The sequence below is a fragment of the Artemia franciscana genome, chromosome 12 (genome assembly GCF_032884065.1).
Source record: "Artemia franciscana chromosome 12, ASM3288406v1, whole genome shotgun sequence".
In the NCBI taxonomy this organism is placed as follows: Eukaryota; Metazoa; Arthropoda; class Branchiopoda; order Anostraca; family Artemiidae; genus Artemia; species Artemia franciscana.
The window spans coordinates 24758338-24777754 of record NC_088874.1 but is presented as its reverse complement, the minus strand read 5'-3'; the positions used below and the strand labels follow the sequence as shown (position 1 = coordinate 24777754).

General features: G+C 33.8%; 1 protein-coding gene across 10 annotated transcripts in view; it reads right to left on the bottom strand.

Annotated features, from left to right (window-relative positions):
- The window catches only part of LOC136033896 (trafficking kinesin-binding protein milt-like), a 143891-nt gene that overhangs the window by 13883 nt on the left and 110591 nt on the right, over positions 1–19417 (bottom strand). For all 10 annotated transcript variants that reach the window (XM_065714886.1, XM_065714887.1, XM_065714884.1 and 7 more), the window contains 4 exons: positions 18136–18280; positions 10193–10393; positions 6034–6158; positions 4226–4398 (listed from right to left, as the gene is read on the bottom strand). In XM_065714886.1, the coding sequence (XP_065570958.1) occupies positions 4226–4398; positions 6034–6158; positions 10193–10393; positions 18136–18280 (644 nt within the window). The remainder of the gene's footprint in view (positions 1–4225; positions 4399–6033; positions 6159–10192; positions 10394–18135; positions 18281–19417) is intronic.

Here is a 19417-nt window from a genome sequence, read left to right as displayed (position 1 = left end):
AAAAAAATATACTGTATTTGCCCATGCATATTCAAGGGATTTTTTTTAGGGGGAGAAGAGGAGGCAACATTCCAACGGGCAAGAGTTTTAAGAGGTGCGGCAATTTTGAAAGAGGCAAAAACAAGTTCTTAACATGCATTCGCGTTAAAGTTTGTTTTTTTCACGTTAATAAAAATAATTAGGAATACTTTCATGACAGTACAAACATAAGTAAATCAATTGATATGACATTAAAGTATATATATATATATATATATATATATATATATATATATATATATATATATATATATATATATATATATATATATATATATATATATATATATATATATATATATATATATATATATATATATAACTTTAACATTTCGTTGATGCTTTGAGAAATTAAAGCACGCTGTTCAAAATATGAATAGTTTTCAATGAAACACAAATTGCGTAATAAGTTAGAGAACTTTGGTAGTTAGGAAAGGGTGGAGGCTGTAGCCAAACTCCTTTTTTTAGACCCCTATCTGCCACACCGACTTGAAATACATTTTAGCTAGGTAGTAATTTTAGAAGATTTCTAAGGGAGGGATGGTAACTACTCTGAAGAATGAGGTCAACTAAGTAATCAAAAATTCTAAAAGGGAGAACATTTAAAGAACTCAGATCTGGCTAAATCACTTGTAAGAATAGGCTAACTTGTTCAAAATAATTGTAACAAAAACATCATTATTTATTCAATTGATGTTCAATAATTGTAACATCATTTAATTTATTCAATATATTTCATAAAAATAATGATCAACACTAAATGTACCATTTCAATTTATGCCACTGCACAGAAAATCATGCTGAGACTTCAATTCGACTAATTCTATTCTAAACATTTATTTTTATTTTTTGAAAACAATTCTCTATGCTCATACGAAATCAATGGCGTCAATTTATGGAAATTAGGGGAAGCGGGGAGGGGGAAATGTATTTTTCAAAATCTAGTGAGGGGATGGGGTCAATTTTCTGTTGTTGTTGTTGTTTTAATGAAATTACTAAAAGCCATTTTCAAAAAGCAAATTGATGCCACTGATATGGCTATAAATCAAATTATTATATCAAATAATTTCATATAGATCTTGGAAAAGAGCATAGTTCGGCAGAAAGTATTCACCTGCCTCCCTGGCCTTGCTCGTTAGAGCTAGATGCAAAATTATTTTAAGATTATTCATATTTCATGTTTAACTCGTATGTAACCCTACTTATAAGTAGATTCTGTTGTACAGTAAGATGTGTCTTTAAGAAGTCTGAAGTTGAAAAAGAAAAGAATGTCTCTTTATGTCTCTTTTTATTCGTGTTAAATTTTAGATCGTTTTATTTTGCATGCCCAATTGTTCCATAGCGTCGTAGGTTTAGCTATAGGCTTTTCAATGTATATAATATACGTCATACCTATTACAACAGTATTACAATATACGACATATACTTCACAGAATGTAATAATTTGCAATATTATCTTTATAAAAGACAGAATTTTCTATTGGCAGGAAATAAACTGTTTTAAAAGCACTGAACGCACATCGATTTGCTTGAACTCATCCTTCGATTTGAAAGGGGAGTGTCTTAACCACTGTACTGCGATAACTACTATTAGCAAATACATGTCTGAACATTAAATTAACATAGAGTCACAAAAAATCCGAAGAAAAATAGAAACATAGGTATTTTTTTGTGGACGGTGCAATGCCACCTATTTGACATGAGAAGTCAATTTTAACTACGAAAGGCATCTATTGGAACTTCTTCGGAGGGTGTAAAGATGGCAGCTCTGAATAGATTGGTCAGAGGAGTGGGCATAGCTGTGTTTAGCCTTAGGTGGCTAGGTGCTGCAGTGAGTTGTAAGTAGAACTAGATCTAGCTGTTACTAAACATTCAATCCTCATATTTTCGCAGATTATGCCAAATCATATAGACAGGGCGTTGATGCAATGTATGATCGGGGTCATTGAATACATTGGAGTCATTTGAATTCCGTGAACACCGAAAACACTTGTATTGTCCAAATAATTACACCAGATTGCACACATGACATGGTTGATTCCGTTGAAACAGTGGGAACTTGGTGTCTACTTCCACAACAGGCTTAAATTTAATGTTCTTCAGATTTTCGGATTTCAGTGTGTTCTTCGGATTTTCTATTTACAAAGTTACTAGGCAACACCCTTGAAAATTATATCCCTCAGAGTTGAATAGAAGAATCCATTCGAACAGTTTTGCTTCTCAAGTTTGTACCCGCTAGAGCCATCTTCAGAGGATGTTGGACGTTCTGAAAATTTTGCACAGTCTAGGAGCTCATTACCTAGTGTGAATTTGATCGGTAATTAATTACTGATGAATTATTAGGATCCTATTAATGATTCCCCATTAGTTACTAGGATGATTAATGATGAATATTAGGATACCGGGTTTAGCTCTGAAATATGAAGCATTGATTTGTGTTTGTTGTTTTAGTGTTTGGTTGTTTTTTTAGTTACTCCACATGCTTTAATATTTGCATTTACGCAGGGCAAGCGAAAGCTTTCTGGAATGTGGCAATGATAATACATATACAAATTACATGTCGCAATTAAAATTATCATATTAAGAACTATGACTTACATACTTAAAAAAAAAAGAAATTACAAATAATCTCTCAATTTTATAACAGCTATTATCCAAGAGGTTTTTTGGCATCAAAAACCTATGGTTTACCCAGCATTCATAAAAATAACATTCCCCATCGCCCTACTGTGCCGGCTATTCATTTGAAAGTTTCTAAATTGGAAAATAGCTAGCAACTGGGTTTTAACCACTTTTGGTTATACAAATGTCTTATTTGAAAATTTAAATGATCTTGTTCAAAAATTAAAAATTGTCGCTTAGACATCCCTGCAGTTTCAATGTTATATCCATGAACACAAATTATGTTGCGAAAAAAGCGAATATTGAATATCGAATATATATATATATATATATATATATATATATATATATATATATATATATATATGTATATAAATCATTTCACATTTAAGAATTAAGAAAATAGAGGATATGCATCTTTCCATTTAAAGTTGGAAGCGGGAGAGACGGAGGTGATGGAGGAGCAGCTTCGATTTTAAAATCAACAATATCCTCGCGTGATTTCGGGTCACACAAAGTATAACATGCCTACTATTTTTCTAAAAATAATTACCACTAAAAAAGGCAGTGAGGGGGGTGTTCAAGAAACTAATACCCACTTTGCGCATTCACCGATAACGACTGAAAATCCTTGCGTGATTCCGTTTCTTCCTTTCCTGCTAAAAGATATATGGGGAAGGAGGGGGAGGGGCCAAAGGCCTGCTTGATGCTTTAAATTATACAAATTTTACTCTAAGTTTCGCTTTAAACAAGGTGGAACATGCCCACATGTCAGCTAGATTTGAGTTGGGAGGGGCGGGGAATTTTTGAGAAGCCAATGGTTCACTTGGAGGACCACGAGATCGCAGCCGTGATGGAGGGGTTACTGGGTCACATACCGAAATTTTTTCGACTGGAACAATGAAATGAAGTTCTCAACCCCATAGAAATTTCAAGAGAGAGTGCATCATGAGCAGTTTTCAAACAGTTCGTGGTAACGACCCGGCTCAATAGTAACCAAAACTCTAAAAAATGGAATTTTGGTACCAATAGCTACATCAAAAATGTATTACCATCATACATTTTACAATTATTACAAATATTACAATCCTTTGATGTAGCTATTGGTACCAAAATTCCATTTTTTAGAGTTATAACTGCCTGTGATCTCTATAATGAATATATTTACCATTTATTGTTTGGTAGAATCAATAGATGACTAATGAAAACCCCCAAAGGGACACACAAGATATCCCCCTAAGGAGACAAAGAAAAAGAGCGAGAGAGAGAGAGAGAGAGAGAGAGAGAGAGAGAGAGAGAGAGAGAGAGAGAGAGAGAGAGAGAGAGAGAGAGAGAGAGAGAGAGAGAGAGAGAGAGAGAGAGAGAGAGAGAGAGAGAGAGAGAGAGAGAGAGAGAGAGAGAGAGAGAGAGAGAGAGAGGAAAGAGACAGAGAGAAAAATACATCTTTGATTAAGTATTTGAACAGTCCAATCCCCCAAGTTCTATATTTTGATATGCTATCAAGCATAAATTCTAAGTGCATCAGAAGAAAATTTGTTTAGAATAATATAAGAGATGGCTTTACTTGTTTGATCCTTCGTTCTTCAGGTCGGACTCCGATCGATCAAGAATATGTGTAGCGACTAAACTTGCTTCAAGTGCTTGCCTTAAAACTGCAGGAGAAACCCCTCGACGAGGAATGACCTTCTCTAGACCTAGCTCCTCTAATTTTCCCATTAGATTGATTTGTGTAAGAGCCTGAAAGTAAAATAGTATTTGTTAGAGTATCGTCAAGTCCCTGTTTTATATTGAGGAATATACATTTTCAGCCTCGAGGTAAGCATCAGAAGCTTCTCGGGAGGGCGAGGGGAGGGAGTCTCTATCGAAAAAAAGAATGTGATCCCATTATCTTAAATGATTTTGAATTGAAAATAATGGGAATCTACTAGACTATTTATATTATCCTTGTTCTATGCCTATCTACCTTAGTTCTGCCCTAGGACGGATGATAGGCTATCTATCAAGAAGTAAAATGAATCATGTTTATACAATTCTGGAAAAAGTTATGCCAGCTTTGCCTCTAACAGAGACTATTTGTCTTGGTTTTTGGTCTAATTAGCCATGGCTCTCCAGTTTTTCATCACTTCCACAGGTTTCTCATACCCTCAACGCAGAAGGGTAGCCAATGACCTTCCTCGACAATGTCTTTCATTGCAGGTTCTAAAAATGTTTAAATTTACTCATCAAAAGTTGTCAAATATTGTCAGAAATTCTTCTGTGTTTGTTTCAAGAATCGAGAACCTTAGCAAGTAACTCTTGATTCAGATCATATTTTGAAGTTGAATACTAGTAAAATTGGAATTATAAATAGAGTGACATAATTATAAATTTAAGATTCAATCTTGAACATCTCTTATTTATTTATAAAGTGTCTTTACAATTCAAAGAAATTCTTAAAAAGAATTAATAATCAATTAATCTGAGAAATATACTGAAACTTATAAGGGATAATAGCTTTGCTTCTTCCCCCAAATAGATGAATTTTCTTCGTTTATAGTAGAAATTCTCAGCTGAATTAGTCCTATAGAACAGGTATCGGAAATAGGTGTAAATTCAAGCAGAAATGATTTTAGATGCACTTATAGTCAAAACTGTAAAAATTTGCGAGGAGAGGTATGGCTAATTTATTGCGCTTAGGTAAGGATGATGTCACTAAAATCCACAGAGAAATGAAAATGAAATTAAAATGTTGAAAATGATTAAATTCCTAACTCAGAGAGATTTTGATTATGTTTAGATAGCAATTAAACACAATTTAATTTTCATTATAGCAGAAAATACAGTGCAGTCTAGGAAATTACTTATCCATTGACAAGCAAATGGTATAATTAGAAGTAAGCCTCCAATCTGGGGATAAGACTAAACAAATGAAACATATCCCAAAATGAAATCAATCATTTAGTAAACTTGCTTTAAATAAAGCGTCTAAACAAGCCTGCAAACATGAAATTGCCAATTAAAAGGCAATTAAAATTAAGCAATTGAAATTAATTGAAATTAGCAATTTCAATTAAAATTAATTAGCAATTAAAATTAAACATGAAAAAAATCTTTTGAAGAGGCAAAATTTTTGTTCGTTACAAGTTATAAAATGGTTCTTTACTATTACATAAAAAACGTTGCTTTTTAATTTATATGAAATACAGCTAGATATACTAAAATAAGACATGATAATATCGACATGGTCCCAAAATGAGGGCCACGAATCCTTATTAAATGCAGTATTTTTAACATAAGAGGAACGAGATGGCATATCTGAGTTTGTTTTGACAATTACTTCTCCTAAAATCTAAACAATGACACTATAAAGGGTTGAAGAAGAAAAAAAAATACCTTCATATCAGATGGAGATGCCCTATTGTAGCTTCTACGCTTTGTTAGTCTACCCCTTGGTTTTTCATCAGGACTCTGGCCGGTTAAAGTGCGTTTGAACAAAGCAGCGCTTTGGTTGAGAAAATCTAGCATAAAACAATAAAACAAGCTTTAGCAACTTAAACAAACAGAAGGATTTCTTTCTTTTGGTAAGCAAAATAATCTGTGAAAAAACAACAAAAAAACAAACAAACAAACAATACGAAACTAATAAGACTGCAACACAAGCATATCTAAGGATGAATTCCGACAGCGCCATCTAATTAATCTCAATTCCATTATAACATTCATTTGTCGATGTCGCGACGGTCAATTTCAAAATATTTTTCATTTCTTCTTCTTTTCATTCAAGATAAAAAGTAAACAAAGACTTATATCGTACAAGGAGGAAACACATATAACATCGCACGTTTTAATCTTTGAGAGGAGGGAGGGCAGCCGGTAGCAGAATTCTCATTTACAAGCTTTGAACAGCCTTTAAACAGAATTAGCTAGTTGTTTTATAGTTGGTATTGTGACAAAAACACATTAATGGAATTACATATTGCTTTCAGTAAAGTGCAAATGATGCTCTGCCTTATAAAAGGCTCTGAGAGTTTGGCCCTACTCCTGTTTATGGTAATTTCTGTTCGTTTTAAGTTTAAATTACTGTATGACTTTATTTCTGCTCATTTTTGGTTTAACTCAAGTCTTTACTTTTCTTTGATTAATGTTTGGATACATTTCTTTGAGGGTCTCGAGCGTTTTTTTACTAGACAAAAACGAATATCTGACCATCAAAAGTCCCCTTTGTTTATACACAAATTACACCTCTCAAAACTTTAAATATCAAGAAAAGCACTAACACACTAAAATCGTCTTTAATCTGATTACAATTACAGTCCTCCGGTGTACTTTGTCAGGTTAACGGTAGCTTATGATTACTGTCAGTTAGTAATGGAAGTTCCGGTTCCAGAAATGCAGACCGAGCTTCTGCAGTTCCAACGTGTAGTGAGAACTTTGGAGGCCATATGAACAACGTCAAAACTGGTTCCAAGCGCGCACCAAATACCCCAGACCTTAGCCTCCCAATTACCTATGCAGTCCCTTATTATTCCATTTTCTCTTAGCCCAATCAATATCCCTGGCATTAACTTTCCAATTATACAAGCTATCCCCTATTATACCCATTATTCAGACTTCAGCCTCTCAGATTTCGTTTTTTTGGTACTATCTTAAGGGCAGTGTTCAAAGGAGAGTGAAGATCGGCATTAGACTTAATAAGCTGTCAGGGTGAAGCTCAGAGCTATTCCTCGGTGTTAGCAAGAAAAGTATGGACAGCTTTGGACTATGCTCCAAGAAATGCACGAAGCTACGTTGGATTTGCTACAAACGTCTGCTCTAGCATGAAGGGAAATGCCATGACATTCTCAAATTATTCAGATAATGATATAAATAGAATGAGCTACTTAACATCCAACACGTCATTCAAATCTAAACTCAAAACTAACTTATTAAGTCTACCAAAATCCTGGGCCTTTTTTTAGAGGAGGGAAGGTGGGACTGTTGTAATAAAAAAGAAAAAGAGAGAGACTGTGCTATTATAAAGAAAAAAAATGTACACATGTGCTTGCTTCCTCCACCATTGACTCCTGACTTTTAGAATGGACTACAAAGCCTTAAATCTAAATAGGTTCAATGAGAGATCCAATAGGATCTAGGGAGATCAATTAAACTGGACAGTGATTAATAGGTTACGCTATTTATTTCATCGTCCTGAACCAAAAAAGATTTACTCCAAGTTCTATAGCTTTGGTATTAACTGTATTAATGACGCTATCTACAACATTTCATTAAGTTTTGTTACTATATTGAGAAAATCTCTACACTGAACTTTATTTTCCAGCTAAATAATTAACTGCTAAAATCAGCATATATTTCATTAATGATGGAGGGGAGGGGGTTCACGACAAAAAACAAGAGCTAAGAGCTCATATGGCACTTGTGACAAGGTCGGAAGAGCCAAGAGCTCATATGGTTGAGCTCTAGCAAAATTCTAAGAATCAATAGAAAGATTTAAAAGGAAAATCAGAGGGAAAAAAACAAGAGCTAAGAGCTCATATGGCACTTGTGACAAGGTCGGAAGAGCCAAGAGCTCATATGGTATGAGCTCTAGCAAAATTCTAAGAATCAATAGATTGATTTAAAAGAAAAATCAGAAGCTTGGAAAATTTAAAGGAAAATACCGGTCGGGACTTAAAATAAGAGCTCTGAGACACGAGGTCCTTCTAAATATCAAAATTCATTAAGATCCGATCCCCCACTCGTAAGTTAAAAATACCTCATTTTTTCAATTTTTCTTCTCCCTCCAGCCACTCAGATGGTCGAATCGGGGAAACGACTGTTATCAAGTCAATTTGGTGCAGGTCCCTGACCACACCTACCAATTTTCATCGTCTTAGCACGTCCAGAAGCACCGAACTCGCCAAAGCACTGGAAATCCCCCCAACTCCCTCAAAGAGAGCGGATCCTTTCCAATTATGTCAATCACGTATCTAAAACTTGTGCTTATTCTTCCCATCAAGTTTCATCCCGATCTCTCCACTCTAAGCGTTTTCCAAGATTTCTGTCCCCCCCCTCAAACCCCCTATGTCCCTGGATCCGATTCGAATTGAAAATGAAGCATCTGAGACATAAAATCTTTCTATATATCAAGTTTCATTAAGATCCGATCACCCATTCGTAAGATGAAGATACCTCAATTTTAACGTTTTCCAAGATTTCTGGTTTCCCCCTCCAACTCTCCCCAATGTCATCGGATCTGGTCGGGATTTAAAATAAGAGCTCTGAAGCACAAGATCCTTCTAAATATCAAATTTCATTAAGATCTAAGTTAGTAAGTTACAAATACCTCATTTTTTCTAATTTTTCCGAATTACCCCTCCCCCTCAACTCCCCCAAAAAGAGCGGATCCGGTCCAGTTATGTCAGCCACGGATCTTGGAATTTCGATTATTCTTCCCACCAAGTTGCATCCTGATCTCTCCACTCTAAGTTTTTTCTAAGATTTCCGGTTCCCCTCAACTCCCCCCCAATGACCCTGGATCCGGTCGGAATTTAAAATAAGAGATCTGGTCGAATTGGGGAAACGACTATTTCTAATTTAATCTTGTCTGATCCCTGATCTCTCCACTCTAAGTGTTTTCTAAGATTTCCGGTTCCCCTCAACTCCCCCCCAATGACCCTGGATCCGGTCGGAATTTAAAATAAGAGATCTGGTCGAATTGGGGAAACGACTATTTCTAATTTAATCTTGTCTGATCCCTGATACGCCTGCCAAATTTCATCGTCCTAGCTTATCTGGAAGTGCCTAAACTAGCAAAACCAGGACAGACAGACCAAAAGACACACAGACAGAATTTGCGATCGCTACATTTCACTGGGTAAATACCAAGTGCCATGAAAAACTGGCAATATATATTGCCATATATTTTTTCATATATCTTCAAAGGAGAATATTAAAAAACTAATTTTTTTTAACCATGGGTTTTCAGGGAACTCAAGGTACTAACAGCCCTCCTCCCTTTGCACATTGCCTAAAAAAACATACCTGCTTCAGTTTCTAAGACACACGCAATTTCGTTATGGTAATTCAAAATATATTACGTTGCATGGTATAAATTTTCAAACCTGAACATAACTTTCGGCTTTTTAATGCTATGACGATAGGACGTTTCAATAAAGATGGTGATACCCAATCTCCAGGAAATTCAAAGTTAAACTGAGAACATTTTATCAAACTGCTTTTGGGAATCATCTCAGAAATGTCAGTACGAAATTAAAGCGTGGCCGTGACCGAAAATTTGAGTGATGCTAGAATAAAAAAACTTAGCCCCCCCCCTAAATCCTAGATCTGTTTCTAACAGCCAAGAATATAAAAAAAGAACGATATCAGCCCATAAAAAAGAGGATATCTACAAATATCTTAAGAATCAGATAATGGAAATTCAAATCGATTGATCCAGCACGTACAGTTTGTAAAAATGGAATGAAGCACACAACAAAATGCGCATAGCACCTATTAGACAACCATAAAAAGTTTGAGGTCAGGCAGAAATGATCCTTAGAAAACAAATGCATACCTGTAAAACCACCGGGTGCAGAAAGATCTCTAGTTGGAGATTGTGATGGAGAATGGTCTCGACTATTGCAGGGCGTTACCGTTTCAGCAGGACTTGAAGAGTCAGACATGTGAGAACCCAAGCCCCATTCGTGCAGTGCTCTTGCAATTCCAACGTTTGTTGAGAATGTTTTACAGGAACCCTGACGAATGGACGACCGATCTAAAAATATGTTACTCCGTTATATTTCAAAATGAAACACCAAAAATCGTGTTTGTTTGAAAGTATTTGTCCTGATTTAATAAAAAAAAGAAGGAAAACAAGAATATTTTTTTATACTGACATTAAAATTAAGAAATAAAAAGGAATAATCATCATAATAAAAGCGACATTGCTTTTTTCTTTTTTTTATACATCAAACCAGCCATGTACTTGAATGATCATCTAAGCTTTATACAACAATGCAATGTTAAAGCAAACAATAAAAAAACAAGCACAATTTCCAGAAATTTAACGGTAGAACAACGGTAGAATATATATATATATATATATATATATATATATATATATATATATATATATATATATATATATATATATATATATATATATATATATATATATATATCTATCTTCTATATATATAAAAATAAGTTGTCTGTCTGTGGATGGATGGATGGATCAGGTGACGTCACCTGAAAAAACTGGATCAGGTGACGTCAAAACTGAAAAAACTAAAAAAAGGCAAAAACTACAAAAAAAACTAAAAACTAATAAAAAAAATAAAAAAGCTAAAAAACTAAAAAAACTATAAAGGTAAAAACCAATAAAAAACTAAAAAAAAAACTGAAAAAACTAAAAAAAGGCAAAAACTACAAAAAAAAACTAAAAACTAATAAAAAAAGTAAAAAAGCTAAAAAACTAAAAAAACTAAAAAAACTAAAAAAAGGTAAAAAACTAAAAAAAATAAAAAATAAAAAAAACTAAAAAAAAGGAAAAAACTGAAAAATAAGCTAAAATAAAGGTAAAAACCAATAAAAAACTAAAAAAAAAAAAAGGAAAAAACTAATAAATGACGACACTCAAAGAGAAAGCGACCAGGACAAAAGGAATGTTCGATTAGCAATCAACAAAGCACCGGGACACAGGGAGTATAAATGACGACCAGGACATAAGTAAAAAAAAAAACTAACAAAACTAAAAAGAAGGTAAAAACTACAAAAAAACTAAAAAGAAAAAAAAACTAAAAACTAATAAAAGAACTAAAAAATCTAAAAATCTAAATAAACTAAAAAAGAAAAAAAAAAGGAAAAAAAAAAGGAGAAAAACAAAACTTAAAAAAAGGCAAAAACTACAAAAAAAACTAAAAACTAATAAAAAAAGTAAAAAAGCTAAAAAACTAAAAAAACTAAAAAAACTAAAAAAAGGTAAAAAACTAAAAAAAATAAAAAATAAAAAAAAAACTAAAAAAAAGGAAAAAACTGAAAAATAAGCTAAAATAAAGGTAAAAACCAATACAAAACTAAAAAGAAAAAAAGGACAAAAGGAATGTTCGATTAGCAATCAACAAAGCACCGGGACACAGGGAGTATAAATGACGACCAGGACATAAGTAAAAAAAAAAACTAACAAAACTAAAAAGAAGGTAAAAACTACAAAAAAACTAAAAAGAAAAAAAAACTAAAAACTAATAAAAAAACTAAAAAATCTAAAAATCTAAATAAACTAAAAAAGAAAAAAAAAGGAAAAAAATAAAGGAGAAAAACAAAACTAAAAAACGAATGTATATACAGACCGGGACACCGGGATACAAATGACGACCGGGACACAGGGAATATAAATGACGACCGGGACACAGGGACACAACTACAACGGGGACACCGGGGGAAACAGGGGGATATAAATGACGACCGGGACACCGGGACAGGGAATGGTCGATTAGCAATCACCAGCAACAAAGCTCAAGGGCAATCATTAGAATCATGAGGTATAGATCTGAATACAGATTGTTTTCCCATGGACCATTATATGTTGCATGTTCAAGAGTCGGTAAACCTGACAATCTATTTATATGAAAAGACAATGGGACAGCAAAGAATGTTGTATATTCGCAAGTTTTACGTAGTTAAAACCATATATATATATATATATATATATATATATATATATATATATATATATATATATATATATATATATATATATATATATATATATATATATATCTATCTATATTCACAGGTGGGACATAGGGACACAACTACAATGGCGCGTAACTATTATGGCGCGTAACGACTTACGCGCGCGGGGGGGCTTGGGGGGGGCGCGAAGCGCCCCCACCAACTAGGTGTTGGGGTGGCGCGAAGCGCCACCCCAACAGCTAGTATATATATATAATGAAGACTATATATATGGAATGAAATGAAGACAATGAAATGAAGACTATATATATATATATATATATATATATATATATATATATATATATATATATATATATATATATATATATATATATATTCTTTTTTTTTGAAAACACAATCAGCAATTCATGAAGATTTTTGGAAACTAGCAAAGGGATCGTGTAACATGTCGCATAGAAGAAAAATTGGAAATTGCAGAAAAAAGAAGGAAAAGACGAGAAAAAAAGCAGTCATCTTTCCTTTTTTTTAATATTACTTCGTTTTTACTTGTTTTGGAGGTGTTTTATTGCCGGAATTCATTACCAAAATATCTACGTTTTTTTCCATCGTCCAATTTCACTGACTGAATATTTTCCTCTTTAGGATTTTTTTTTTCTGTGATTTCCATTTTACGTCTATAATTTCTATCAAATAATATCTTAAAACTTATTCCGCATTAAGATTTATTTAGCATTGAGCGTGCATTAATATTAAAGGTTCGGTAAGGCCATCTACTCTTATGATGATATTATTCTTAGTTTTTTTTTCAATACCTATTAGTACGGGCTTTAGTCCTATAAAAAAAAAAAAAAAAACAAAAAAAAAACAAAAAAACATAGAAACAAACTATATTAGCATCAAAAAGTAGTGAAAAGTTATGAAAAAACGAAGAGATCATACCCCATATAATATACGTCAAAACACCGTTGAATAAAAGAAGCCAAAAGCTATTTTAAACAATAAGTAGCAAAAATGTAAGCCGAAAAAAGGTAACCAAACTCTTCAGCAGGCAACGCTGTAAATAGTTATTAGTTTCCCCACCCCTTTTTTATAGGAGTAAAACGAAGGGAACAAAGAAAATAACAAAGTAAAGAAGTGAATACGGCGGTTCCTCTCTTTAGAGATATCACAAGAATGCTGTCTAGGAAGGGCAGAATATTCTATGGGTTTAAAGATATGTAGTTATATAAAACAAAAAGTTTTTCAGTTCGTCAAAAAAAGATGTTAAATCCTGAAGCGAGTAAAATATGCTGAGTAAAGGCAAAGGGTTTATTTTCAATTTTCCGTAGCATTAATAACATTTAAAATTATGTTAGGACCGTTTGAAGAAGAACTCATATAGCTTTTTTTTTTTATTCACGCTTCCAATCTTTTTCTATGGCATCCAATACTATGCATTTTTTCAAAAACTTTTCTATCTAATTGAATTTCTCTACAAACCTCATGAAGTTTTAAAAGTGGACTAAATACCCACAGGAAATATAACTCGTCTCGACTGTCAAAATGGAACTTCACCGAAATTTGGGGTCGTGTAGTTAAATCTTACAAGTCAAAAATCTTACACTTAATATGAGATCTTTGGTAAGAGGTAAAAACAATTTATATTTCCCTAAGAAAACCTCCTGGGATGGAATCCGTTAGAATCAGTATATAAATGGTGTTTAAGCTTTTCAATTACCCATTATATTTGCAAATCTGAGCGTGATTAACAGTGAAGCCTCTGAAAGCACCTCAAAAGGCTCAACAGGAATTAATGCCAGGTTTTTCTTCTCACTCAATTGGACTATCTGTCTTGGCTTTTTCTACTATTAGCCATGACTTGATGCCCACAGCTATTCCATTTTAATCAACATTTTATACTAAACAGCTACTTTTTTCATCAACATTAACTCTTTTCAATCCGTTTATTATTCAAAAGAACTGATAGAGGAGGTAGTTTCCCTCATTGGGTACAATTCAAACATGAGATAGCATTGTGCAGACATGGTCTGTAGCATTGTGAGGACTGAAAAATGAAAAATGAAAACTGAAAAATGAGCCATTTGGTACCATGAAAATACTATATATTACTATAAAAGTAAATATATACTAAAGAAAACAAATCTGTTTCCGTTGATCCTTGAATTATGCAGGCTTGTGTTAGTTTTGACAAGACTTCAGAAGAAATCAAACTTCAGCTGAGGGGGCAAACTCAGCTCTCAGGGGGGGGGGAACTGAGGTTTGGGAGGGACAATTGCCCCCCTTTTCCCATAGCAAATTACGCTCCTGTCGTTAATCAGATACAATACAATTAATTACAAGACTGTTTAAATCAAAATTATTTAATCTCTTTAAACCAGGACTAAGCTTATTCCAAAGCTTATCTTCTACACGGAAACTAGGTAGAGTCTCAGTTTTATTGCTCGTCCGAGTAATGCGATGATAAGCATGAGTCGATAAACGTGGACTGATCCCCAATTTAATATTAAACAGCGTAATTCTTAAATTCCTTGCACAATCGGTTATGTTAATTCAAATGATTTCTTGGATTTGTTTATGTATATATATATATATATATATATATATATATATATATATATATATATATATATATATATATATATATAACAACTTTGAATCTATCATTAAATGAAACCTGGATGTCTCTAGGCATCTTTAGATTAGACTTTTTAAAAACATAGCCGATATTTTATTTTAAAAAGTCCAACTTTCTACTTACTGATGACAAATGTATTAAGCTTTAAAACAAGGGAGTGTTTCCAACTTATTTCAGGAAAGTTTTTTCTATCCCTTGAGCTGAAGCTATCAAGCCCAAACATTTAAATTAAATGTATTTCCAGTAAGAAGCTAGTATGTTTTGATTATTTAAATCAAAATAGTTAAGATGAATTTTTGGAGGAAGCAGGGAAGGGGGTTAGATGTTGCAGCTGTTCCTCCTTCCACATATATGCATAGATTGTATTTCGCACCAATATAGCATGGGCGAAAAAAACAAGTCCCCTTCTGTATTTTGCTGTCAAAATATAGGTCTCTTCTTCTGAAAATAAGATCTGTCCATATTTCTTCTAGGAACACATCATATTCTTGGGCGAAATTCACAAGAAAGGGTTTAACAACATCTTTCAAATTTGAGAAAAAAAAATAAAGGTTTGTAAAAAAAAAACACACACACACATTTCAGAATTTTATCTTCAAATATTGTTTCTCACTACATCTGTCCAATAAGTTGTTTTATGCGTTTTAAAATCGGAGCCACGGAGCATTCTTTTATACGTTCAGAAGCAAAACCAATTAATGTCGTGGAACAAACAACTGAGAAATTGGCACATAAGATGGAGTGCTTGTTTTAACTAAGGTAAACTGATGATTTAAAGGCCCATAAAATGGCCCATAAAGTTAACATGGTATCCACGTGAAGGTAAGACAGCAAACCTTATTGATCATGTTATTGTAGACCAAAGACTGGCAGGATCTATAGAAGATACTAGGGTATATAGAAGTGCTGTTATTGATGCTAAAAGTAAAGATTGCCATCTGGTAGTGTCTAGGGTTAATTTAAAGCTGAAATTTCGGAAGGGTAACTAGCTCCCGGGAAGTTATGATGTTGGTAGACTCCAGTATGAGAGTTTGAGAGAAACTTTCCAGGAACAGCTCATTACTAAACTGGAGAGTTTAAAATTTGACAATGTGGAAGATGAATGGAACAACTTTAGGAAAATAATTTGTGAAGTTGCTGATGGTGTCTCAGGGAAGAAAGTAAGGACAGCAGCTAGGAATATTAGTGAAAAAGCTTTACTGTTAATAGAGAGGAGAAAGCGCTTGTACGAGAATTATCTGAGTGATAGATCATGTGAAAACAAAAGGAACGTAAAGAAAGTGGAGAAAGCATTAAAATATGAACAAAGGAGGTATGAAGTGGAGGCCATGGATAAAATTGCCGAGGATCTGGAAGATGCAGTTAGGCGGCATAATAAGTTGCACGAAGATATAGAGGAAAATGAAAAAGTTTGTGATACCTTGGATGTGAAGGAAGATTTGTTTTGTGCGAAAGAATTAGCGACAGTACTACAAGGATTAAACAATAATAAGGCTCCAGGTGCTGATAGCGTTTGAGGTTAGGAATAAGTTATTGAAGATTATGAATATGATTATTGAAAAAGAAGAAGTACCTAGCGGTTTTAGAAAGACCTTAATTAAACCCCTGTATAGAAACGTAACAAGAGTAAGTGTTTTAATTATCGAGGCATTAGTATGGTCTCTGTAGGTAGCAAATTACTTAGTAGTATGATACTTTTTAGACTGAGAGATGCTGCAGCCAAAGTTTTAAGAGAAGAACAGTGCAGTTTTAGAAAACGTAGGGGATGTGCCGACCAAATTTTCACTCTTATCAGTTTTATAGATTATGAGCTAGCTTTCGATTATGTTGATAGAAAAGCTTTAGCAAAGGTCTTATCCTTGCATCATATACCAAACAAATACATTAAAATGATTAGTGCTATGTACCAGAATAACACTGCAGAGGTGAAGGTAGGAAATGAGGTTAGCAGCTGGTTTCATATTAAATCAGGAGTTAAGCAGGTTTGTGTTATATCACCCTTTATATGGATTATTTTTACGGATTTTGCCTTAAGAAGCACAAGAAAAGCAATGGGAGACAACGGGACCAAATGGGGAGGAAAAACTCTCCTGGACTTAGATTATACTGATGAATTAAACATCCTTAGATGAAAGTATGAGCAAAATGAGCAATTTTTTAGAGGCTTTGCAAGTTCAGGGTGCTGGAATAGGTTTGAAAATAAATGTTAAGAACACTAAGTCACTAAGGCTAGGAATAAGTGAAGATGATAAGGTGACGTTGGATAACGAAAAGATTGATCAGGTGGACAGCTTCACTTACCTTGGTAGCATTATTAGTAAGGACGGTGAGAGCAGTGAAGCAAGGCTCAGGGTGTTTTTTCACAGTATTAAAAAAAAAGTTTGGAAGAAAGGAAGTTAAGTTTGCAAACCAAGATTATAATATTAGGAGCTAGTGATAACGGTCGTCAAATACAGCTCTGAAGCTTAGGCACTCCGAAGGGCGGATGAAGGTTTGCTATATGTTTTCCAGACAAATTGCCTACGAATCGTTCTGGGTACCAGGCTGACTGACCGTATTTCAAATAGTAGGTTGTACAAAGTGTGGATCAATCCCGCTTTCTAGGGCTACAGTGAGAGAAAGGTTTAGATGGCTAGGGCACGTCCTACGGATGAAGGATGACAGATTGCCAAAGATTGTCCTTTTCGGCTAACCGCCTAGGGCTAAACGGAAAGCAGGCCGTCCGCGGTTGGGGTGGGAGGATGTCATAAAAAAAAAGATTTAAAGGAAATGGGATCTTCGTGGGAGGATGTAAAGAGGGAAGCTTTGAATAGATCGGAATGGAGGAGAAGCGTGCGTAGCTGTGTCGGCTCTCAGGCGGCTTGGTGCTGCGGTGAGTTGATAGTAGTAGTAGCAGCAGTTAAAGAAAATATTCCGAGTTTTCTTTGTAATTGAAGCAAGGAAATGTCGCAGTACACTTTAGTATAGAGGTAGTCAAATTAGCTTAGAAAATTAATTATATTTAGAGGCTAAAATAATGAGGGATTACAAAGCGGTTTTATGAAATTCTCCGACAAATGCAAAAATTCAAACAAACCATCCATGCACGAATCTCACCAGAGATGAAAAAGTAGATTTCATCAATTTGGCGTCTTAATGCCTAAAAAAAAAAAAAAAAAAAAAAAAAAAAAAAAAAACTTACTTACCTTCAATGGGTGCTTCACCAACTGACATTTGTGCATCTCCAAGACAAGGGGTGGTTAATGTATCCCCGTCTGGGTGTTTGACGACTGAATTGATAAATGTGTAGATGGGTCCAGACGACTCGAATGATTTCCCTGGATGTAATACCTATAAAAAAAACATAATTAAAGTAAAATAAAGTATTTTTATGCAAAGTCCTCAACAAAAACATTACTTTTGACAAAATTTATATACCCTAAAAACTTATTGCTGATCAAATTTTCTATTCAAATTATTTTTTTTTCATATTAAAAACAGAAATTTTCGGATTATTCCTTATTGAAAAAAAAAACAGATACAGAAAAAAAATGATAAAGAAAAAAATTGGCTTTGAACCATAGATAATAAGTGAAAATTAAGAATAAACAAACTTAGAAATCAACAATAATGGTGACTGATATTTATACAAAGCAAGTAAGAAGAGTAAACTTAGATTATCAGAAAAACATTATCCTTAGTTAGTTTGTAATAGAGGATTTTACAAAAGAATTATTAACAACTTGTTCCTTTTCGGAAATTTTTTAAAGTTATTCTGTAAAAGACTGTGCCCGGGAAAGTGATCTAGGATAGGAAATGTTCCTGGGAAACTTTGCTATTAGGAGCGGCGAAAAATATGAAAAGTCCTAAATAAACCAACCAAGGGGAAACTTTTAATATGGTTTTAATCAGTATCAGTTACGGAGCCCAGGGTTCGATCCCCGCTGCAGCAAGGTTGGGCGACAAGCTTGCTACTTGTCCCTGTAAAAAACATTCGCAACTGAAACGTCGACTCGACGCTCTATGCGCCAGCAATGGCTCTGAAGGATTCAAGATTCATTTAACTTTTATGGTTTTTCAAATCAGTATTATGACCAAATTTTATTTTCTAGAAAATGAGTTGGTTGGTATATTGTATAGCGATAAAATATAACGAGACAAAAACTCTTAAAACATCTTGTTTCAGATCAAAGTGTTTTAAATAAAAAAAAAAAATATGAACGAGAGAGAGAGAGAGAGAGAGAGAGAGAGAGAGAGAGAGAGAGAGAGAGAGAGAGAGAGAGAGAGAGAGAGAGAGAGAGAGAGAGAGAGAGAGAGAGAAGTAAGCACAAAAGCATATAAGTAAGGACAAAAAGCATGGAACATAAAACGAAAAGCAGACATTAACAGTAAAACAAGCAACAAAACCACGGTTCTTAAAGTTAAATTCCAAACAAAAGTAAGTGCTTATTTTGTGCTTCAAAAGTAAAAATGAAAATTGCATTTTAA